Raw genomic sequence first — 22,439 nt, forward strand, 5'->3', positions numbered from 1 at the left:
AGGAGTGAGCAACTGAATTTTCCCTCGGTCTTGAGTGATCTTTTTCATTGATCTTGACCGGTACGTTTTCTTTTGTAAAATTTCACTCAAGCTTGTTCCCGAACGGATGTTTAAATAGTTTGTATCTTGGACGAATGACAGATACAAATACAGCTGAGAAGTTGCTTTTAATTAATTGCTTTGCGCTTGCGGACATCGCTTGAAGCAGACGGGCGTCACGACTGAGGCGTCATGGACAGTTTCTGAAGGGGGAATTCGCGGTCCTGTAACATTCTCATTTTGTCGTAAGTGTGGAAAGGATACCGGAAGGCCCATTTACGAGAAAAAAAGTGTCTTTCTTGTGACCTTCAAACCGCAGAACTCTGGTCCGTGAAACAAAGGGGGCGGGCTCACACCGGGCTGTCTGTCATGCTTGAGGGAAAACCATTTTGTTACTCTCCGGGGACCGGTTTACTCTTTAATTTAAACCATCAGAATGAACAGAAATATGCATTTTTTTTTCATAATATAAAGACATTATCTTACCAAGCACCTATGCATTGATTCCAGGAATACGTAAATAAATAGTATTGGCTAATCTAAAGAAAGCAATCGCAGTCGTAGTTTTGACGCTACCTCCCCTCCCTTACGATATTTTAATAGCACCTTGCTGATATTGTCAACTGCACTCGGCTCAGTTCACTCACTTTCTACTCGTTGACTTCGCTCTGTATACTAGCTCCAGCACAGCTGACCAGAATCAAGGAGTTTGGGACGCTTTTCACGACCGCACAAGAGGCTTGAGGGCTTATAATGTAACAGAGGAGGTGAAAATGAAAGATGAGGAAGTTAAAAAAGCAACGCAGAGCGACGAGGATGGAAAAGCCACCGAGAACGGTGAAGTAGTGGGAATGGACGTCGGCAATGAGTCGCACGCGGCCATCAACTCAAATGGCAAAAGCCGAAATAAAACTCATCGCAAACGGCGAGGTTCTACGTCGCCTGAAGAGGACATCATCGACGGATTTGCCATTTCGTCGTATTCCTCATTGGAAGCGCTGGAGGTAGGCAGAAATAGTAATTATTTGCGGCCTTCTTTATCAAACGATTAACAGTAACAGGTCGCGCTGAACGGTTCTCTCTCTCTGTCGCAGTGTGACAAACACTTCATCACAAAGTGAGACCGACTTGGTTGAAGGGCATTTTTACGTTGGCAGATGAACCAAACATGTTTTGGAAGTTCTGGATTTGATTGATGCGTTCGGTTGTTTTGAAAATATTCGTGCTGTAGCCATTTTGTGTACAGAGGGCGTCTAGAACGGAGACCGTACAATGTTTACTTTTCGCAACAATTCACTCGAGCTTCAGCCTCAAGAACTTCCTACAGCCATAAATGTCAAATTTTCAATTGATCACTAATGCCTAGCTAAAGCCCTGTTTCGTTCAAGTTTGAGGAGGGATAACTAATCGCGGCCCTTCGAAGGCAATTCGCTGCAATTTTGCGTACGAGCGAGTGCGCGTAGCGTTTGTCTTTCAACGACCCCATTCTGTCTTCGTGCCGATTTTAAGAGGTGTTCTTGGAGAGATTTTCAAGGAGATATCAACGCTAAATATATAAAAGCTACGCATGAACAATTTCCTACGTGCTGTAGTCGGCTCGGTATCATTGTTACTAAGTGATATACTTGGGCTTGTAATTTACCAAGTAAACCTCGAGCAGACCACAAATGATTCTCGATTGCCTAAGGAGGCCATTTTCGCGTGCTAACAAAAAATTGTGCTCAAAGTACGGGCATTGTTATCTCTTAAAACATGGCTGATCGCTTCTTTCGTTTGGTCTACATGTGTTCTTTCCTTCCGGCATTCTTCACAAAGCCACTAAAGCCGCGTACCTTGCAATTTACGTTCAAGCTGGGAGAAGCTAACGGGCTTGTATGTTTTGACCACACTTCGTGGCCCCGAATAAACCTCCTAATTCGACAAGGAAATGCTGATGTTTTAGAACCGACAAATATCTCGAGAGTGCATTCATTCGGTTACTCAGGTGAAAAGAGGCTTTCGAACCCTCTTTAAATTTCAGTATTGGGGTAAAACATCTTGCCATAAGGAGTATTAAATATTCAGCGATTAAACTAGAACGATCACAGCCAAACTCTCGCAGATGATTGGATTAAGTTATTAACAAACATTCCTCGCTTGTTAGCTGAACTTCTGTTATTTTCAGAACCGTGGCCATGTTGTTTTCATACAGAATTTGCGTTTCCTTGTGGCCTTTTGCCAGGCTCCAAAGTTGAGGCCAATTTTAAAGCGTGATCGGTGCTTCGAACAACCGAAGCGTTAGCAATTCCCAAGGGCACTGAAAAAACCATACATTAAAAATTTTCCCACCTCTTTCGCACGTATTTTCTAACTTATATGCTGTTGTAAGAAAACATAATCATTACAAATGCAGTTCGATTGTATTTAAGTTTAAATGCCAAGAGAAAACCAACTGCGTTGTGTTTGTGGTGTTCCGTAAAATAAGCTTAGAGTAAAACTTAGAACGTTTTTTCAATGGTTTATCGATTCGCACTGGAAATCTCGACAACACTGTTTTCTCCTTGTTAAATCAGCTTTGTTTAATTTTGTACCTTTTTGCCACTTGTGTGTGTTTTAGTGTCCCCGAGGACTTTCCTTGTTTGTAGAAGGAACAATATCCCCAGGTTCCAGAGCAATATATCTGTCTTTCTATTGAGAGATGTCGAGTGTTGGCTTACGGGAACCCATCTTGAAAAGAATTGCCACTACACTTGGTTTCTGTGGCAATGACTCGTGCGATGAAACATGCGAGTGGTTCAAAGCAGTGTCTACTCGACAGTTAATGCTTTTGTCCATTTGACAAGATTTTGAAAAGTAGACCAAGACATTTCTATTAAATTCAAAGTCGGTTTATGGCTACTCTTTGTCAAAATTCGTGCTCAATATATTTTCAAGTCTTGACAAAAACTAGATACACTATCACATAAAGTGGTTTGATAAGTATAAACTTTCAGTTTTGCATTGTGTACTGCCCATTGCTATTTATATCTAACAGTTAAAAATTTCTCTGTACTCTCAACTGTCTGTTGCGATGTGAGATGCTAATAAGCCAAAATGATATCTTTAGCACCAAATAGTGGAGAGAAAGACAGTTTGCAACAGCTAGTGAAATTCTCTGCTCTTGCTACAGTAGTTCACTGTTTGGTTTGTTTTTATTTTTCCCCTTTTGGTTCTGTATGATGCCAGATAGCCTGTGGATTTGGTTTAATGTTGGTCTCCTTGTAGGCTTATTCAATATTAATCAACTTCAAATGTATTAAGAGTTATGTCTTCTGGTTGCAAACAAGAAGACTCTGTTTTCATGTGACAGTGACAAAGATCCATTCGTGGGCATTTTCATTTGTCTATGTATAATTAAATAATGACACCAGATCAAGGAAATGCAAGTCTTCTGTGCACAGGATCAATAATCTGAGTATTATTATTAGGTTTGGAGACACTTACAACAGTCATCCATGGAACTCGTTCAATCTGAGATTGGAAATAGCTTGTTGATTTTCAGTGGTTCTTTGGTGGATCCAAGTGATCTTGTTTAAGTAAAAAAATCCTGTCAAGCTGCTTTTTGTACTTATGTCTGATCATTACTTCCTAGTCGAGGGGTCCAAGCAAACCAGAAATACTTATAGATGGACGTCGATCACATAAAAGTTCCAAGCGAAGTATGGAAAATGGAATAAATGGAAAGAAACGAAAATCTGAAAAACGCCGAGCCAGGGTATGTTACCTTTTAAATTTATACTTTTCACACAAGTAAAGTGAGTGTGCTCACAAAAATTTATACTTGTACAGTATTGCCTTGAATGATTCAAACAAGTCTTGACTGCTTAAAAAGTGGGAGAGAGTTGTTATGGGGTGAAATTAATGATTGTGGGAATGAAAGAGTGTGTTGGACATCTGCCGGTGATTACAGAAATATCATGCTAGGCCTGTCAGTTCAAATAATCAAAGAAACCCAAGTAATTAAACCAGTTAGAGCTAAAATTAGTCGTGCATATTCATGAAAAGCTTTCTGCCTGTTTGGAGGGAGGTGATTTTATTGCGGAAAGCAGAGCATGTCTCCTCGTGTCTGGCAGTAAATTTCACCTGTTCTGAGAGGCAAATTTTCTTGGTGTTTATAACTGTCTGTAGGGATGCGTAGGGACACAATGGTGTGGTGTTTTGTCTTTCTGTTTTAGAAAACTGTTGTCATTCCAATTAACAGCTGAAACCACAGAAAGTTATACAATGTCAGATGCCAATTACTCTGTTTACCTTTTTGTTTGAATTCAATTTCAAGTGCAGCTAGACCTCTGGCAAAGATGGGTAGATGTGAGAACAATTTTTGTCAAGACGGTACAACAAGCTAGTCAATCAGTGTAGTCAGTGATTGACAACCAGTTCACAGCTTAAACATTTCAAAGATGTGGCAGTTTTGTGAAATTCCGTTCTTTTTTATTGGGATGTGGAGATGCTGAAAAGGTATTTTAGATCAAAGGTTTCATGTTTCATCAGTTAAGAACACACATGTTTGTTTTCTTAAGCTGCGGTTAAACCAAATCTTTCTACACTGGTATGCTTATCATCTGGATTAAGGTCATGAAAACATTTTCACATTTTACTGGTGATAGCAATGACATTTTCCTGTCAATGAAGTGGCATGGCACAGTGTCAGAATGGAAGCTCTGTATTTAACAATTGCTGCTGGCTCAGTAGAATATTCAGGCTTTCTGAAGTTTCCTCCTTGTGAATAATGTATACTTTGACCAAGCTTGTGGTTTATTTAATGACAAATGGAAGCCTAAACACCCTTGGGCATCAATCTAGTGACTGCAAATTAAATGGGTCCAAGAATGATTCACAACACTTGTTTATCCTAGGATGACATCACCTTGACACAGGTCTAAACATTTAAGTGTCTGTTGCCATGGAATTATTATTTTCATTCTCAGCATGGTAGGTTAAATCCTTTACCATGCTTTGGTTGCATGAAGCATAATTGAGCATATTGACTTAATCAATTTTAATCATGCTGATCCCCCTTGTTGGGTATTTGTCAAGTATTTGCAGCTACCTTATTGATTTCTAGGATGGGGTACAATGTATATTATCAACAAAGATCTGGGTAATGGATTTTACCCTAATACAGGTCGAAAAATGCCAACCTGTTTTATTTTACGTTGTAAATAGTACAATGTAAGATGTAAGTAGCTTGTCGAAAGAAAGTAAATCCTGTTTTAGTTGGTCATAGCAAACCTACTGCTACTTGTATTTTATTCAGCTTCACAGTGTATTATGAATATTATGTTAAATGTACAAATTTAAATATCCCTCAACATGTGCGCTTTATGCTGGTTTAACAGTTTATCAATCTGTAGTGCTGTTTTCCTTATGATCATGTAAGATCACAAAACACAGTTAAGAGTTTAGTTCATCTAGAGGTAAAAAAAGATGTTAGTTAGTGACAAAAGCTACTCAGAATTTTTGTCTAAAAGCTGCAGTGTTTTCAATTATTTTTGAAGTGGTGCAGCACCTGTAAGAAAGCAGTGAGATAGCCCTGTCACAAGTTCCTTTGGAGGGCTAACTTTTGAAGACTGTTAACACAGACTGGAGCTGGCAATTCACAAGCGAATACCTGCCGGAGCTCCAGCAGGTGATGGGCCTTATTGAAACACTGTAGCTTGTGTCTGGCAACCTTGGCATAATTATAAAATAATTGCTTTCCACACAATGGTTAATTGTATTTTGGAACAATGCTATTGTTCAGGTAAAGGTGTTTGTTCAAGTTACTGCTAAGTAAAAAGGTTTTTTTTTTAAGTTAAAAAGGTTTTACTTCATGTACATGTGTCTTTCTTGTTTAAATTTTTTTTTTAAGTTTTATAACTTTTTAGTCACACATGGTCTTTCCTGTTTATTTTATTGGTTGTGTGGTCAGTTTTGACTTTGACTATTGTCAAACAAAGCTACAGCTACAGTACAGTAGTACTGTAGTAAACAAAAATCGATTAACATGTGAGCAGTGAAAAAAGATTAGCCCCTATAGGCCATATTTGATATATCAATATTCTAACATGGCTCCTAGGCCTTTTGGACAACCTTCTATATCTGGTGGTGTTATTTGTGTATCCAAGTCTCTTTTGGGAATTGAGAGACAAAGGAAACTTTAAAAATTTGCAGTTTTTTCCTGAAAGCTGCAGAGCCATGTTAGAATATTGATATATTGAATGTGGCCTGTTGACTTCTGAATGACATAGACCATGTGGTGTGAGTTAAGATATTTCTAGAAACTACGTAAGGTTTTTACAGGTGCATGTTTTTACTTTCGGCAGCAACTTATTTTGACACATGCAGTGTTCCAGATAAGCAAGGGGTCTCAGGTCAAAAACCCAACAAGGTCAGCAACATGACGTGACAAATTACTAGAAAATTTATGATGATTTGGTGGGAGCATTGGAAATTGAACCGTTGGAATTCCTCATTGACACCATACCTTGAAAACTTATCTGGAACCCTACACATGTAGGCTCTTTGCCTTGAGTCTAGGCTTACCTATTTTGTCTGCCTCAATGAAAAAGTGAAGCTTAGACAAAAATGCAACAAGTAAGAGAGAGTCCCCATAATATTTTACGTTATACAGGGCCCCCGTTGATACCAGTCCTGCGACTGAAGGGGTCACCCTGTTTAAATATCGATGATGATGATGATTATTATTATTATTATAATGATTATCCTGACTGATATCCTATTTTATCTTATCTAAATATCTCTTATCCCATTAATTTTTCATCCCGTTAATTTTTCATCCTGTTAATTTTTCATCCCGTTAAATTTTTTTACCTTAATATTCCACGTCTTGAAAACCTTCAATAGGGCCTTGAGATGCTTGTTTTACTCGTTGAGGAGTCAGTATCATAGCATGCTGGTGTGTGTTTTTTCCGTCAATCTCTGTTGGCATTTGTAAGAAAATGAAAGAGACATTTTGTGAACTACAAGTGTTTGACCTCAGAGACCTGATTTTCAATATTTTTATCAAGACGTGCTCGCATGTGAATATGTGGTGCTTGCGCAAAAGGAAATTAAGGTTATTGACCAAGCAGGAGGTCAAGATGGCTGATATTGGTGATGTAAAGTTAGTCAAGTTTTTTATGTGTTTGCAGTCTGAGTGAGTCAACTGAATATTTTGAAGCAGGCCAGAAAAGAACAAGGGCCACTCCCATCTTTGTATTTACCTGTATTACCAAGACCATTCTTGGTGCCTGCTTTGTATTTAAACGTTTTGAACTACTATTGACAGTATTGGCAAGACACAAGTTGTTTGGTCAGTATATGACATCACTAGGATTTACGAGTAACAAAGGTTGAAATCAAATGGAAGATTTAATTTAATATTTAGCTTATGTCATCTGGGCCAGCGACTTTAATTGTTGGAAAAATTCTGTGAAATATTTCAGGTCACCTGAAAAGATTGATCTCACTCCTGTAAGCGAGTGTTTGAGTTCTATTTTTCACTGTTGTCAATATTAACCCTGATGTTTGCTCTCAGAAGGTTCAATTTATTTCTTTGGACAGTCAGGTTAGGATCCCTGGTAGTGTTAGTCATGCCAAAGGCCAGGGTTGCCACAGGTCAGGAAATGGTCAGGGAAAAAATTATTGGAGGTCAAAAAGTCAGGGAATTTTATTTTGAGTCAAGGAAAATTGACATTTCGAAGAGAAGTGAGGAAAAATTGAAGTTATATCACGACTGAGTATATACCATTAAAGGCTGGAAGAAATTTCGGGTCACTTGTGACGTCAGTGTGGTTTTTCCATAATGAAGAAGGTGAAAACTATTGAAAATTGAACAGTCTTAATGAGTGGAAAGTATATCTGGAAGGGGAGGCTTGCATTTTGTATTTATTTGGTTAGGGAAATAATACTTTTTGTCAGCGAAAAGTCTGGGAATTGTAAAGTGATGTCTGTGTTGACCATGTGTTAGTGGAAATCATGCCAAAGGTCAATTAGCATGTCCAGGTTAATTTTACACATGCAGTGGCGGATCTAGGGGAGGGTGCCCCCCTTTGTTTTGGGGAAAAAAAGAAGAAATCACAGAAGGAAGAAAAGCTGGCAGGGCAAGCAAAACAAAATGCCCCCCCCCCTCCCCCATTAAGCTCAAAGTCTGGATCCGCCATGGACATGAACAATAAACCTGTAGGGATAAGAAACAATAAAGATAACTTTGTTATATTGCATTAAAGATTTTTCTAATTTAAAAGATAAAAAACACATTGAAGATATCTCTAGTTAAAAAAACAAAACCGATTATATTTTTTTTTACATACAGTTATACACTAATAATATAAAACAGCTGTAAGTGTAATACACTAATGCATCTCACTCACATTCAAACTAAATATGTTGCCACATGTCAACATCATGGCTATCGAATAAATAATTATTTTACTTGACTGTTCTTGTAAATAGCCAACTGGTTTGCCTCCAAGTACATGTAGTTGGGATTCTTAACAATGTCATGTTCAATTTGAATCATTTGCAGCCCCACTAGCCTTTGTGCTATAAACACCGCCAAGGGTAAATAAAGGTTATATTATTATTGTGTCGTTTTTATTGCCAGTTTGGTTGAAGATATATACAGAGATTAACAAATAGATTCCATGTTGCCATGCATCTGTTCTGTTATGAATTGCAGATGGTGTCATGATGTGGTAAACACAAATTATGGTGACACACATTTTCAGATTTTAAGGGTGGTCAGTGTAATCTGAACTATGTTCAGATTGTAACTGTTTTTCAATATTGTTACCGGTACCCAGTAGTTTTATAGGAATTTTGGGAAGCCATGTGTAAAATCACAGCGGAACATATGTGAGCAGGGTTTGTCTTTTCAATTAGAGTTGATCTAGAAGAACTGAGAAGGCAAGGAAATCGACAAAAAATTTTTGCAAAAGCCAGTGGCAATTACATGTTAAGTTACAGACAGGTGGAGAAAATCATTAAGGGGAAAGGGAAAAGGGAAAAACTGATAATTATTATAACTTCACCTGGCTCTGATTGTGCAGTGTCATGCACTGTAAATGGAGAAGTGATGGGTTCAAATACAGTTGAAGCCCTGAATTTGTCTCGGGTTTGTCTGCAATTGCGAGGGCCACTAGTCTTGTTTAGTTCACATTCTCCATCTGTAGTCCATGCCCATGATTCAGTCATTCTCATTTGCCATTCTTCTCCTGTCATGTGGACAGATGTACATGCAGTTGACCTTGCTCCTAATGTGAGGTTCCATATTAAGCTTGGACATTACAGTACAGCATGTTATAGACACTGCCAAAAGTTATTGTAGTTACGCATTTAATAAAGATAATAGTATTTACTTGGACAGCAGTGTTCACACCTGTGACTTCTATCCTGACAATGTTTGTTGCTGTTACTAAAAAACACATATATTGCAAAATGGATTTAGGTTGCTTTGATCAGTATATCTTTGTATTATAGTTTGGCTAATAGTTAAGTGCAGGGAGAGTGTTTGACATATCTGTGAGATCCACACTGTTTCAGGCTAACAGATTTCTATTTTGTTGTAATAATGAAGAGAAAAATTCAATAGTAGAAAATGCAAAACAATTAAAAAAATGATAAAAAAACTTGAGAGAATTTAGATATTTTATCAACAGTTTAATGCACCAGTGCTACATATAATTTAAAAACAGTCTCCCTTTTTAAGGAAAAATATTTTTAGTGAATTTTTTTAATGTTGTTTAAGAAACAGAAGATGCACACACGGACAGGAAAGCAAGTTTGGTAAATTTTGAAAGTTTACGTTACCACACTGAACAAGCCACCTGTGTAAAAGTTACTCCAAGTATATGCATCAAGATGTGCCAAAATAACAGTGTTAACTACCGTACTACTGTACCTTAACAACTGGATGCCAGTCAACTTGAAAGAATGTAGTGTGTAACTGAAACATTTAAAGGTTCTTTTAGAGCATTTTTTTCTCTCTCTTTGATAAGATCAACACAAAACCATATTTACATACACTGCAGGATCTTGCAAAATAGCTAGGCAACCCAAGAAAAACACAGATTACATAATCATGCTGACCGTAACAACCAATGATTCAAAGTTAACTTTGTTTTAAAATCTGTATGCCCAATTCTCGTTATCAAGTGAAAGTGGATGGAGGGAAACTTCTTTATCACAAACAATTTGTTTCCACATCAGGTTTGTTATTTGCACTAAATGCCTGTTTGAATGTAATTTGAAAGGATAATGAGAATTTGGGGATTTACCGTCGCTTGCATCTAAGCGTGAATATGTGACGCTGAAACATGCTCTAATTGGGTGTCGAATGTGGCATGATTGGTCATCAAACATTTGAAGTTTAGCAGACCGGAATGCGAAGTTTCATGCTCTGAAAGACTCTGAAAGTCTTGCTCCTGCCAGTATTTCATGATTATACCAGAAGTAAAACCACTTTCGCGAAAGGCATATGCATATTGACACAGGTCAGGGTCAATTTCTCTGAATAGGTCTTCAATGTCTAATCTTTCTGCCATAGTGCCATTTTGTGTGCTGAACTTTGAGCGCGAAAGTTTGCACCATGGTCTGCTAAACTTCAAATGTTTGATGACCAATCATGCCACGTTTGACACCCAATTAGAGCATGTTTTGGTATCACATGTTCACGCTTAGATGCAAGCGATGTAAAACAGGTGGTGGGATTGTGAATGGTTATGGCAGCTTTCTTGGTTGTGCAAGGTTCTGGGTTTAAGTGTGTTCTTCTGTGTACTTTGTTTATTTTTGACTTGTTAAGAGTCTTTGAACTTCCTGCTTACACTGAGACATAAGACTGTGGAACAGCAGGTGATCACACCTTGTAGACATAAAAGTAATGTGTGCTAACTTTGTTGAGCTAATATTTGCAAGTACCTTTGCTGTCAGTTAATTCTTATTCTTTGGGTGGAGCAAGTGCTAAGGGAGACTACTTCTTTTGACCTGCTGAGTTCTCAACATGCCTCCGTTTGCAAACTTTGCGTATTTCCAGGTATATATTTTCCATTATCTGAATATTGTGGTTTGACAACAGAAATGAAAGGGTGAGGATATTTCTGTGTGGCAAATAGATTTCAGTGGTTGCATAATGTCCCTTAGAAGTATACTGAGTGTTACAAGAGTACAGAACGGAAAATTGGTCCATTTGAACAGCCATGACGATAAGAACTACTTGTACATGATTGTATTTTTCAAATTATACCTTATTTTTAACTTACCCAAAACTTTATCTCTCGTAGATGCACCATGATCCAAAACCCAAAGACAGTGACTCTGAGGATGATGCCAGTGTAGAGAGGAAGAAACCAGAAGGATCTTGGTTTCCACCTCAGCGAGAAAAGGGACTCAACACAAGTGAAGTAAGTTATGTGCGTGTAAGGGTACAGTACATATTCGCCTTCCATTTATGAAAGTTAATGTAACTAAAGCGATTTGATTCTTGTGGTGAAATCTGAAGCATCACACCTATTTTATTTTCAAAGCTCTTGACTTTGAATGTTAGAATGGATGTTCATTCATTCATGAATGAATTGGATTTTACTCAAGGAAAACTTATTTGATGCCACTGTTCATATCTTGAAATTTGCCCATTTAAAGAGTTAACAACACTGGAAGGTTTTTAACCAAATAGAAACTGTATGATTCAGTACCACGCATGCTCTAGGTTAATTTCTGATCTCCTTGTGAAGCTTAGCTTGGTAATAAATTTCTGTCCTTTGAAATGTCTTTGTCCTACTTTCGATTCTTTGTTTAGGATGATCCTCCATCAATGACATTAAATTTCTCATGACCTTCGCACCAAAATACAAAATATGTTGTAAAAACTCTCCACAAATGAAAAATAAGACCTAATATACTCTGGTACTGTGATGTTTACTGTGCCCACAAGATTGATGGAATCAGATTTTCCTCATCAAAGCCAACTTTGTAAATTTGACCATCGGTGCACAAATCAAGTTGCTGCACATGCACAAATGAGTGCGACAGACCCTGTAAAAAGATTTGATGATAAAATGAGAAAGAGATTGCAAGGTCTAGTGATAGTGATAAGTTTGAAAAGAAATGCATCTAATATTGCTTTGAATTATAGAATCTAAAGTTGCAACCTACATGTATGCAAGATTTTGTATGGCTGGGTGGCATGCATAAGTAACCATGCCAAGAAACATCTTGTTAAATATTGAATGATTGTGTTCCTCTTGCATTTGACTGAGTGGTTAATTGGTTCACTCACATGTTAGTGGATGCTGCATGTTTGCCAGACTAAAAACAATTGTACCCCGGCTTTAAATAAATTTCAGCCGCTGTGCTGCGCTTAGTTACTCTGTACTATGTAAATGTTTTCTTAAATCCACCTGATTGCTCTCCACAGCTTTTCATTGTGTTGACTACATGTACATGTACTATTTTTCGCAACTAAGCTTGTCTCATGATGTGCTTAAAATTAGCCTGTAGTTGTTTTTTTCTGATCCTTTACTTGTCTTTTGACAGGATAATTCAGATTCTGCAAGTTCTGACAAAGGATACTGGGTAAAGATGGTTTTTTGACCTTCTTTCTTAGTTTGTAAATTATAAAAAAAGCAAAGACGAGCAGTTGTTATCGTTTGAATAGTTGCACACTAGGGTTCCATTCAGACTGAAAACAGCACCAAGTTGTGCAGCATAGTAAACAATACGTACTCACGAAAGTACTGCTCAACAGTGATCATTTGAATTGTCAAACACTTGGGTTTCAATCAAACCGCTATGAACAGTGCAATATACAGTACCACATTAAACTACAGCTCACTTGCACACTTGAATCTCATCCACATATTTAAGAGTTAGAATCAGCTCAGCAGCATGCTACCTAAGAATTAGAATTATTTCTGTGTTTCTATCCAATTATACGAACACATGTGGAAGTTTAGGGAAAAGCTATGGAAACACGTGCTGATAGGGGAGTGTTTCCGTAGTGTTTCTGTGTTCTCCCAAACTTTTGCAATTGTCTCTTTAAAATGATATTAACAGAGAAATGTTTTAAATTTTTGTTTGAAAACACTGTAGTGTTTTTCAAAAGAGAGGGGTTTTCTAGGGGCATTGCAAGTGAATGAGCTTAATCATATAATTGTACCACTATTTGGACAAACATTCAGTCTTGAATGTTCCTGTGATGGTGCCTCTGTAAGGTCAATTGAGCGCATCCTTACATTGTGTAATTGCTTCCTTGTTCTTTTTCAGTGTGACACTGAGAGTGAAGGTGAAAGGGTAAGCTAAATTCCACTTACAACTTACTCTAGAGGCAAATTTTATGGATAGGAAAAAGAATATTTGGAAAAGTACTCAGAATGTTGTTCTTGATGTAAAGGGATTTAACTTTTAATGTCAAGCTTGCTTTGCTAGTAGGCTATTTCCGAGTTGCCTCCCGCCCCCCTCCCCCCTTCTTTGAGTTTTCATGCGAAACCATTCATATGAAAATGGTTCCCCCTATAAGTTCATTTTCATGCAAATCAAATTCATTTTCATATGAAAGGTTTTGTGCGAGGCCTCGTTTTGAAACAGAGGCACAGCGTCACTTGGAATCGGCCTGTTCCGGTACAGGCGGTAGCTTGGTTTTAGACCGCTGTTTTTGTCCAATGGGAGCGCTTGTTGCGAGTCAAAATTTACATGTTTGGAGTGAAATGAAATTTTAAAAAGAGAGTAAACATTTTACGAATGCATAAATAAAACCCCTCCAGCTGTTTCAACAGCTGTTATTGCAGTTGAGTCTGCGGTCAAATATTCTTTCGTTTTAAAAGGCATGCAAACGAGACGAAAGGGTCAGTACAATGCAGAATTGACCCTTTCGTTTCGTTTGTGTGTCAAGCTGCTGATAACTGCAATAACAGCTACTGTATATAGCATGGCTGCGCTATGACTTTTTTGCGGTAAACAAATTTTCACAAGACGTAAATAACAAGGTCACTTTCTGCGATTGCCATTGGATGTATTGTTAAGGACTTCTACTGAATTTAGCTCTCAATTAAAATGCTCAAGGAGGTCCTGACGATGGGAACAATACAGAAGGTAACATAGTGAGTATACCAAATTTAAACTCCATGGCAACGTCGCTGTAGACCGCCGCAGCCGGTCTTTTTTCTTGGGGCGTTGAACACAAACACGCAAAAGGACGGTATCGACGAATAGGGAGTGGGGCGAGACCAGAGTGTCGCGTACGTGTCTCGTTCCAATCCGTTCTCGTTTGAAACGTCTCGCCTCATATTCCCTGCTGGGTTAGACCGGCAGTATTCTAACGTCACTGTTTATTTGCATTTCAGATGTCAGAGAATGAATCGACTGTTCCAACGTCAGCACCAAGCAGTAAGTAATATAATACTGTTACTAAATTTTGTCATCTAAATATCACACTGCGTTTTAAAGACGCACTAAGGTAGAAGTCTTTCATCGCTAATGTATTTCCTAGTCTGTAATGTATTCTTCAGTGTTTTAGTCTCTGAAAGCAAGAAATATTTAAAGAATTCTCTTTGCTAACTTGTACAGTTTACTGTCAGTGTTATTCTGAATATGCCAATGTTGATCTATCGAAATTCTAACGTGGGCGTAAAAACAACAAACTCGGCGCAATTTGCCTTCTTTTCTTTACGCCTCGGAGCCGAGTTAGAGTTCTATTGTTAATATTCAAGATTGGCCACGTGAGTCACGTTTGTATCTAGTCCGTTGTCAAGGAAGATGTTATCGAGTAATGAACACACACACAAATAACGACTATGCAGAGATGTCGACCTAATGTTAACCAAGTAACCCAGTAAAAACAATACTTGGTTGTTAGGCTTTCCGGGTTAGCATGTCTCAGGAGTTTGGGCAGTTGGGAAGCAGCTGAAAGAACGGCGAGTACAAAAGGGCTAAAGCGATTTGTGGGAGCTTCTCCCATATACCTCTAGTCTTTATCGCGCTTGTTGTTCTTTTTGCCACTCGCCAACTAACCGATTGTGATCAAGGTTCTGTACGGCTTTCTCCCAGACCGTCACGGTCACTTCATTTCGGTGACGTAACCCGTAAACCGAGACGGTACAGTTGATCCGAATACGATTGACCGCGACGCCACCTTGGCGATGTGATGTTAAGTTTTAAACATCAAGTGATATCTGAACATTATTTGTGTCCTGTAGATTCGCTTTTGGCTGCAAAGACACCAGTTTCCACAGCCAAAGTCAGCACTACTGAATCTTCTGATAAAGAAGTGGAGAGGACTACATCAAAACCATCCGAATGGCCAAGGTATTACTCTTTTAGCACTTGTAATCAAGTTAGTAATATGAACACGTGCGGTAGTGTAAAATGGGAAACTGATGAAAACTGAAACGAGTTTCGTTACATTAACGCGTATGGTCAGTAATGAACTTCTGAAAATTAGCTGAGACTTCGACCCTCCCTCCAGGGAGTTTAGGAAAACCACAACGGCAACGTCGCTAAACAAAAGAATTAATGAGCAATACAATGGTTGTGCACGTACGTTATAATTCTGGTTACCTTTCCTTACTGTCTCCTGCAAAACAACAACGTGAAATGACAAAATTCTGCGTTGTCCGGAGAACGTGAACCACAACGGCCAATTTATTGAATTTTCTATTTGAAATTTAACTCTCGACTCGAGATTCAGTTTCGAGATAGTTTTGACAAAGAGAAACAACTAAATGATTTAGAGTATCGCGAGATTCGTAGGTTAAATATAAAGTCATGTTTTGATCGACGTTGTCCTCGGTGCCGCCGTCGTGGTTACTTAAATTTCCATTTATATCCTTTAATCGTTAATTATTCTTTAGACACAGTAAAAATTCATCAAGGATTACAAATATATCATTATAAATTAATTTACTTTATCCTACCAAATGAACAACAACAAACTCAGTTTTGTTGACGACGCACATCTCGTTGTGTTTCAGTTCATCAACGGTAACTTCGCAACGGCCCAGCAGCCATGGCTCGAACACCTCAACAAGCTTCCACCTGGCATTGAGTACCAACACCACCATGAGTCACCCCATGACGCCCACCTTTGGACACGCCCATCACGGCAGCCTGTTCCCTCACTTCCCTTCATTTCACCCCCACCCGGGTGCACTGGGATATCCTCATGGACCGGCTGGCGAGTCACCTTTTCCTTATCCAAGTAATGCACCAGGGTTCAGACACGGGCTCCACATCGCCGCGCACCAACCCCCCTTGATGAGGGCAGGTGGACTGAGAAGGAAGCGGGGGATGGGGTTCGGTGTGGACGCTAGTGCTGAATCATGCACTTTTTTAGGAAGATTAGGCAGCACTCTTGCACTGCACTAGTTAGATTATTAGCTCGTTCTAGAGGTTGGGTGTAGCGCGCAAATGAGCGAGAACGTGAATGAAAGTGTATACTTTGCATACCGCACACTGATGCTTGTTGGAGAAGCCTCATCAACGTTTGAGGTAGGCCTGTGGTCTCTCTCTCAAGATGGTGAGGGAATGTCTTGTAATGCCTTCTCCGTCGTTCCCTAATCCAAGCCTCAGGACAGAGAAATCGAATAGATAGATAATTGCATCAGTCGATGAGGTTGGATTAAGAGTGTCCAAAATGAATTTTAGGCAGCTGTTATTATCGCATTTCAACCTACTAGGACAATTTTGTTCGAGCTTAATGTTATATTTTCTAGAAGGTAGCTTTAATTTCTTCCCACGGGTGGGGGATATGGCCAGAAAGATAGAAGACAGAGATCTGAACAAAAGAAGCTTTTGCATTTTATTTAGTGTTCACTTTCAATGCACCTCGTTGAGGTGTCAGATTGAATCAAACCAACCGTCGTTCTCCTTGCAGGTCCCGAATTTCTACGTCACGAACTAAACAATCGTTTTCTTCAGTCACAAGCCGACAGAGTTCCTAATGGAATGAGCGCGTCACAGCTTATGCATTACGAGAGTCATCAGCATCATCACCAACACCTACACCAACACCAGCATCAACATCAACACTTCCACAGCAATGGTGCACCGCTGTCAACACCACAGGTACCCCAGTCTGTGGTGAGTGCTGCTCCCATGTAACAGTAATTTACTGGTCGCATTTCGTGTCTGTTTTTCTGTAGCCCACATGTCACTTACTTTTAGAAAATGGAGCCTCAACCCTGAGGAAAGGAGATAGCGATGGGTAATCGGACAGCTCACAGGGAGAGGGAAGGGGGAGGTGGAGGGGAGAGGGAAGAGAGAGGAGGGGGAGGGGGTGAGGCTGGATTAAGTCAGTTAAATTCCTGGTTAACCAACTGATTCCAAGACGGTTGTTAGCTTTATTAGAGATTATCGTTGTCAGTGGAAGTTGTTCGGCCAGAAACAAGTTTAACGATGCGACTAGCGTTTTAGTAGCCTTCATTAAAGAGGTACACGTAATATATAGTTCTAGCTTGATTTTGACGAAAAGAAACCCGAAAAAAAAGGGGTGTTAGTTTTGTAGAACAATAATGTTTGAACTCATGAGGAAGTAAGGATGACTAACAATGGCGAGGATCCAAATGAATTGGCAATATATCGTACAAAGTCAAGGACTCGCGTTATATCCTTTGACTAGAACTGCAGCCTAAAATGCCCGTTTCAGGCTGGTTTTGACGGACTCCTGTGAAATTTTACAAAAAATGTGCTTGAACGCAGCTCCTTGCTTAGCTTCCTTTCTACTATTTAGCTAGAATTCATCAGGTTTTTAGTTCACATGACAAACAACAGTGTTCGTAGAGTAAGTTCTTTTCTTGTTTTGTGTTTTCGCCAGCTTGGAGTCCCACCTGTGGGTTCATTCTTTGCTCCCCACACTCCAGCACCTCCCCCTCTCATTCAAAAGGTATTGTCTTTCTATTGTGTTAACTGAGACTACTTTTTGGACAACATTCCGAACAGATATTATTACAGTCATGTTACACACGCATCCTGTCACTGGCCACAAAAAGCGCGGGAAAATTCGCGTACCCCGCGCGGCCGTTTTTCTTTTCTCTTATTGGTTCCTGCATGTTGCGCGAGTTTCTTTGAACGAATCCAAATTTTCAGCAAAAGCAAGCGCGTCATTGCATAAGGTACTTGTACAAAAACCGCAGAATACCTAAGAAATAAATTCGAATATGAAAGAAAACTTTGCGTCTTCTCCACCTTGATTCTAGTTTTATAGACATTGCATTGTTATTGGGAGGAAACCTTTCCCAGTGCGATTGCCTTTTGATTTTATTCGAAGTTCTTAAGCTATTTTAGGAAACTACCCCTGGTAGTCCTGGACAAGTTGCACAATTGATCTTGCTTCTTTTATTGTCTACGCAGAAACCTGGCAAATGGTGCGCAACACACGTACAAATCGCGTGGCAGATTTACTATCATCAACAGAAGGTAAAGCACGTAGCGTTTTTTCCCTTTTTAACTCGTGAATTACAATAGGAAGTTAAGAGTTGTTGTCAGAGTGGTGACTATCGTTTCTATACAAAGAGGTGTCTCTCTTCCCGCCAAATTATCAAAGAGACGCGCTCAACGTGCGGGAGCGAACGACTTTTTCAAGGTTTCTCTCAGGAAAAAAGTAGTGGTAGTGTGTTTTTTTTTTTTTCAAGAAAATTGTAGAAAAATCAACTGCTTTCCTTGCAGTTTTTGTCTAGCAAATACATCTGGGAAAGTAGTTTTGAGTACAGTAGTTACCAATACAATAATACAAATAGTTTGTTCATACGGTAAATCCTTGTATTAGCGTCCCCGCCCCCCTCGAACAAGCGTCCCCTCCCCTCTACCCATTTTGTGGACGAGTAATTAGGCAACAAAGGATGCATAGTTTTCGTCGTGTCTAATCACTCTCGTCCAGCTGTTTTTATTCAGTCATTAGTAATTTGCATCTTTATAATTCAGGAAACATGTTTCTTTTCTTCTAAGTTGCATCCTACAATTTCTTGTTTCAGTCTGTGAACACGGTTCAGGCCACGATTTGGGAAAAATTAGATAAGCGCCCCTTTCGATTATGCGCCCCCCTCGAATAAGCGCCCCGGGCTCTAATTCAAGGATTTACGGTAGGAGTCGAGCACTTGCGAATTTGTTCTGAGAGTTGTTTGTTTTCCACGCTGTGGCAGTCATCTGTTTCTCAAACGGTTCACACGAGGACGAAAATAACATGCAGCAAAATTTCATCTCGTAACTGTCAACTCTCGTTAACACACTATGATGAGATCTAACCAACGCCTATATTCTGCTTTCTCCATTATCCCAACTAAGGTGCAGGCAGAGTTACATAAAGACCCTCATGTAAAACCAGACCAAGTGTCCATCAGCCGGTCAGGCGCTTGTCTCGCGTTACACACTCGTCCCAGTACTCACGACGCGTCGTATCACGTGCACGGTCCTGGATCCGCGAGTCCGGTTCCCACGCCTTCTATTCCCTCTGGTGGGTTTGACTGTTATGGTTGACCGTTATGTTGGGGTCGTGTAAACGGAGTTCTACTGTAAAAAGATGCCAGCAGTAGGCTAAATATTTCAAGTTTGTTATTCGTTGTCCGTCTCAGTTTGTGCAAACAGTCAGATAATGTGAAGTCTCGCGTGCTCTCATCTCGTTTGACCGAATCCACTTGATAGTTAGGAAGAGTTGGAAAATTCTTGTGTAACTCTCATATTACTGTTTGATCTGGTCTCAGTATTTTGAATTGAAAGGATAATGTATTCCACTTAGAGCGCATGATAAATTTTGATGTTTCGAGATATTAAGACCGACTCCATTTCATCAGGGTTACACTGGACCTTCTGTGGCAATGGTGCAGCCTTGACCGGTTCAATCCAGCCTAATGAATAACTAGTTTTTTTTCCTTGTATTATCTTTACAGCTGGCTCATTCTTAGGAGGTGGTCCTATTCCTGCGGCCCATCCTACCAACCACGGTCTGACACCCTTTGGAGGAGGATCCGTGGGCCTCTCAGGTGGCCCCCCGATTGGACTGGGCAATAGCGCTGTCGGAGGACTGAGATCGGGTCTTGGAGCATCTATATCCAGTCCCTTCCGAAGTACTGCGAACAGTAGTTTAAGTGGTGGACTTGGTAGCTCTTTAGGCCTGGGATCAAGCTTCAGTGGTACGCACGGGTTAAATCGTGAGTGGGGTCGCGTGTCAAGTAGTCCTGCGTCTTATCATTCTTGGCTGAGCCGTGAAACGGAACGAGAAAAGGAACGAGAGCTTGAACGTGGAAGGGAACGTGAACGGGAACGTGAACGCGAGCGTGATCGTGAACGTGAACGTGAGCGTGAACGTGAGCGCGATCGAAGTAGAGATCGCGACCAAGATCGAGATAAGGAGAGAGGGAGACTCGACTCCAGCGACAGAATTGGTATACTGCCTAGTAAACTCCCCGAGAGGGAGAGGGGTACGGTCCACATTTCTGACGAGGAAGGCGATGGCAGTCAAAGGCAACGCGAACGTGAACGCGAACGCGAACGCGACCGGGATAAGCCCGTGGAAGGGCGCCGATCACCAGGCAGGCCTACTCACTCGACAGGTTTTAATATCGCTAGCCTGACCAGCACAGATCCCAAACCGGAAACGTCGCCTTCACAGGAAATCCGCAGCTCGTTCGAGCGCAGTTCATCGACTTCCGTTTCCGTCAGCAGCGCCCTTTCAAGCGGCAGGCGGGAGGAACCCAAGTTACCCGGTGACAGGAGATCATCGGACGATCATGAGCTTGTTATTTTGTCAAGTGACAGACATAGCGGCGGCGGCCATTCACATGGCTTGTACTCGAGTTACATGGACAAACGGAACCCTTACGACGAAAGGGAAAGGTCTCGCGAACCATTCGACCTCTCTCGTCTTTCCGTTCGACCTCCGGTTCCACACCGTATCGGTGGGTACCCACCTCCTCACGTTCACCCTCATGCGTATTCTCTACCCCATAGCCACACCCATCCTCACCACATGGCTCCGCCCTCCATCTTCGCCCATGGAGGGTCCTTGCCGAACCCGTACCTTAGTGGAGCCGCCATGTCCGCGGTAACACACCCGCCAGGTATACCGGGATTTCTTCCGCCGCGTGGAATGCTGGGACTGCCGCTGGCTGGCTTGGGACCACGGAGTAGAAGTCCTGGCGATGGCATCGGTGCTGAGCATGCGCGAACTGCGGCGGACATCTTATTGGCTGCCCCGGAAGGACGACCATGAGCCACCACCACACAGTGTAGATAAATTTGCGATTCTGTGGTGTGACCCGGGCCTGTTCATTCATAACATTTCCTGGTCTCGTCTATTGCTCAGGGTATTCCGGTTTAGTTTAGGTTTATTCATGTAATATAACGCTTGCTGATGTGGCAAAACCTGCTGTCCTACTCATCGCTTAGATTCGAATTCGATGATCAAAGTTCTTTCACTCTATCACTAGCCCAGTAAGGCAACGATTGAGGGTTACACGGAGCGGAGAAATAGTTTCTAAAGAACATGTTTTTGCTGCTTTGCCGTTGAAGTGGAGAAGTTAGTTTATATTAAGAGCTGATATTTTGAGTGTTAGTCCTTGGTTAGAGTAAATGATATCGGCTAGCGCTCGAAACATCGAAAGCTTTGTCCTCTTTACCTTTTTAATTGATAGAAAAATTCGACGTTCAATTTCTTAACTCGATAATACCATACGTAACGTAAGGTTTTCCTTGAATTTTCTTTCGGAAATTTATTGCTAAGGCGTTAAAAGACTCCCCTCCCTTATCACATGTATATATTGTTTCTTGGGTTTGGCACTCGATAACAAAGACTCAATGTGTCTTTGTTTGGTTGTTGTTTTTGATGGATGACGAACTAACGAAGTTTTCTTGAGCTAACGAAGTTCATCAGTCGGGGAGACGAGTCGGTTCCGAGTGATAACTTTCTGGCGAGGTAACTTTCGGATTGTTCGGCCTTAATTATCATTGGCCAATACGGATCGGAAACGGTTCCGTTGTTCTTACGAAGTTTCATCGCCTCTCGTTGCCCCGACTATTGTGACTTCGCCGTGAATAGGATAAACAGAAATACAGGAAAATTAATGATAAATGAATATAACGGGTTTTGGTGGATCAGCAGCAGGCTAAGCCGGTGTTTTCCGCACTGTTGTGTTGGGCCATTTGAGGTTTTATTTCAACGTGTTTGTCCGGGTCCATTGCTGCGCCATTATCGGAATATTATCCAGTTTTTGCTGTAGAAAATTATCTCATGGATCATTTCTTGCGTCCCTTATGCAGACTGTGTACATTTTGATAAATGTAGAACGTGATACGATTATTTGTATTTTCCTCCAAAGTTCTATGAGAGAGAGAGAGAGAAATATAGAGGAAATCGATTAACTTTAAACAATTCCTATATTTACAAGCGAGGAATTAAATTATTTGCCCTCCAACACGAA

General features: G+C 40.4%; 1 protein-coding gene across 3 annotated transcripts; it reads left to right on the forward strand.

Moving 5' to 3' along the window:
- The first annotated feature begins 653 nt into the window (after window positions 1–653).
- On the forward strand, window positions 654–22,439 carry LOC110066873 (uncharacterized). 3 transcript variants are annotated; one of them, XM_020774126.2, is made up of 13 exons: window positions 654–1,043; window positions 3,650–3,772; window positions 11,319–11,438; window positions 12,571–12,609; window positions 13,300–13,326; window positions 14,376–14,418; window positions 15,228–15,336; window positions 16,002–16,228; window positions 16,904–17,109; window positions 17,843–17,911; window positions 18,379–18,444; window positions 19,309–19,477; window positions 19,911–22,439. In XM_020774126.2, the coding sequence occupies exons 1-13, from the start codon at window positions 813–815 to the stop codon at window positions 21,230–21,232; spliced, it is 2,751 nt and encodes a 916-aa protein (XP_020629785.2). In that variant the 5' UTR covers window positions 654–812; the 3' UTR covers window positions 21,233–22,439. The 3 variants fall into 3 exon arrangements, with proteins under 3 accessions (XP_020629785.2, XP_020629786.2, XP_020629787.2); XM_020774127.2 differs by having other exon boundaries at window positions 16,002–16,204; XM_020774128.2 differs by lacking the exon at window positions 17,843–17,911.

Source organism: Orbicella faveolata, unplaced genomic scaffold (genome assembly GCF_042242905.1).
Source record: "Orbicella faveolata isolate gen_17 unplaced genomic scaffold, um_ofav_v1 contig_47, whole genome shotgun sequence".
NCBI classification, from domain to species: Eukaryota; Metazoa; Cnidaria; class Anthozoa; order Scleractinia; family Merulinidae; genus Orbicella; species Orbicella faveolata.

Excerpts from the sequence above, each read along its gene's own strand:
- LOC110066873 (XM_020774126.2), top strand. The coding sequence starts at position 813 with ATGAAAGATGAGGAAGTTAAAAAAGCAACGCAGAGCGACGAGGATGGA. Across the intron at positions 17,912-18,378 it reads CTCCCCCTCTCATTCAAAAG|AAACCTGGCAAATGGTGCGC; the intron begins GTATTGTCTTTC and ends TTGTCTACGCAG. Across the intron at positions 19,478-19,910 it reads CACGCCTTCTATTCCCTCTG|CTGGCTCATTCTTAGGAGGT; the intron begins GTGGGTTTGACT and ends TTATCTTTACAG.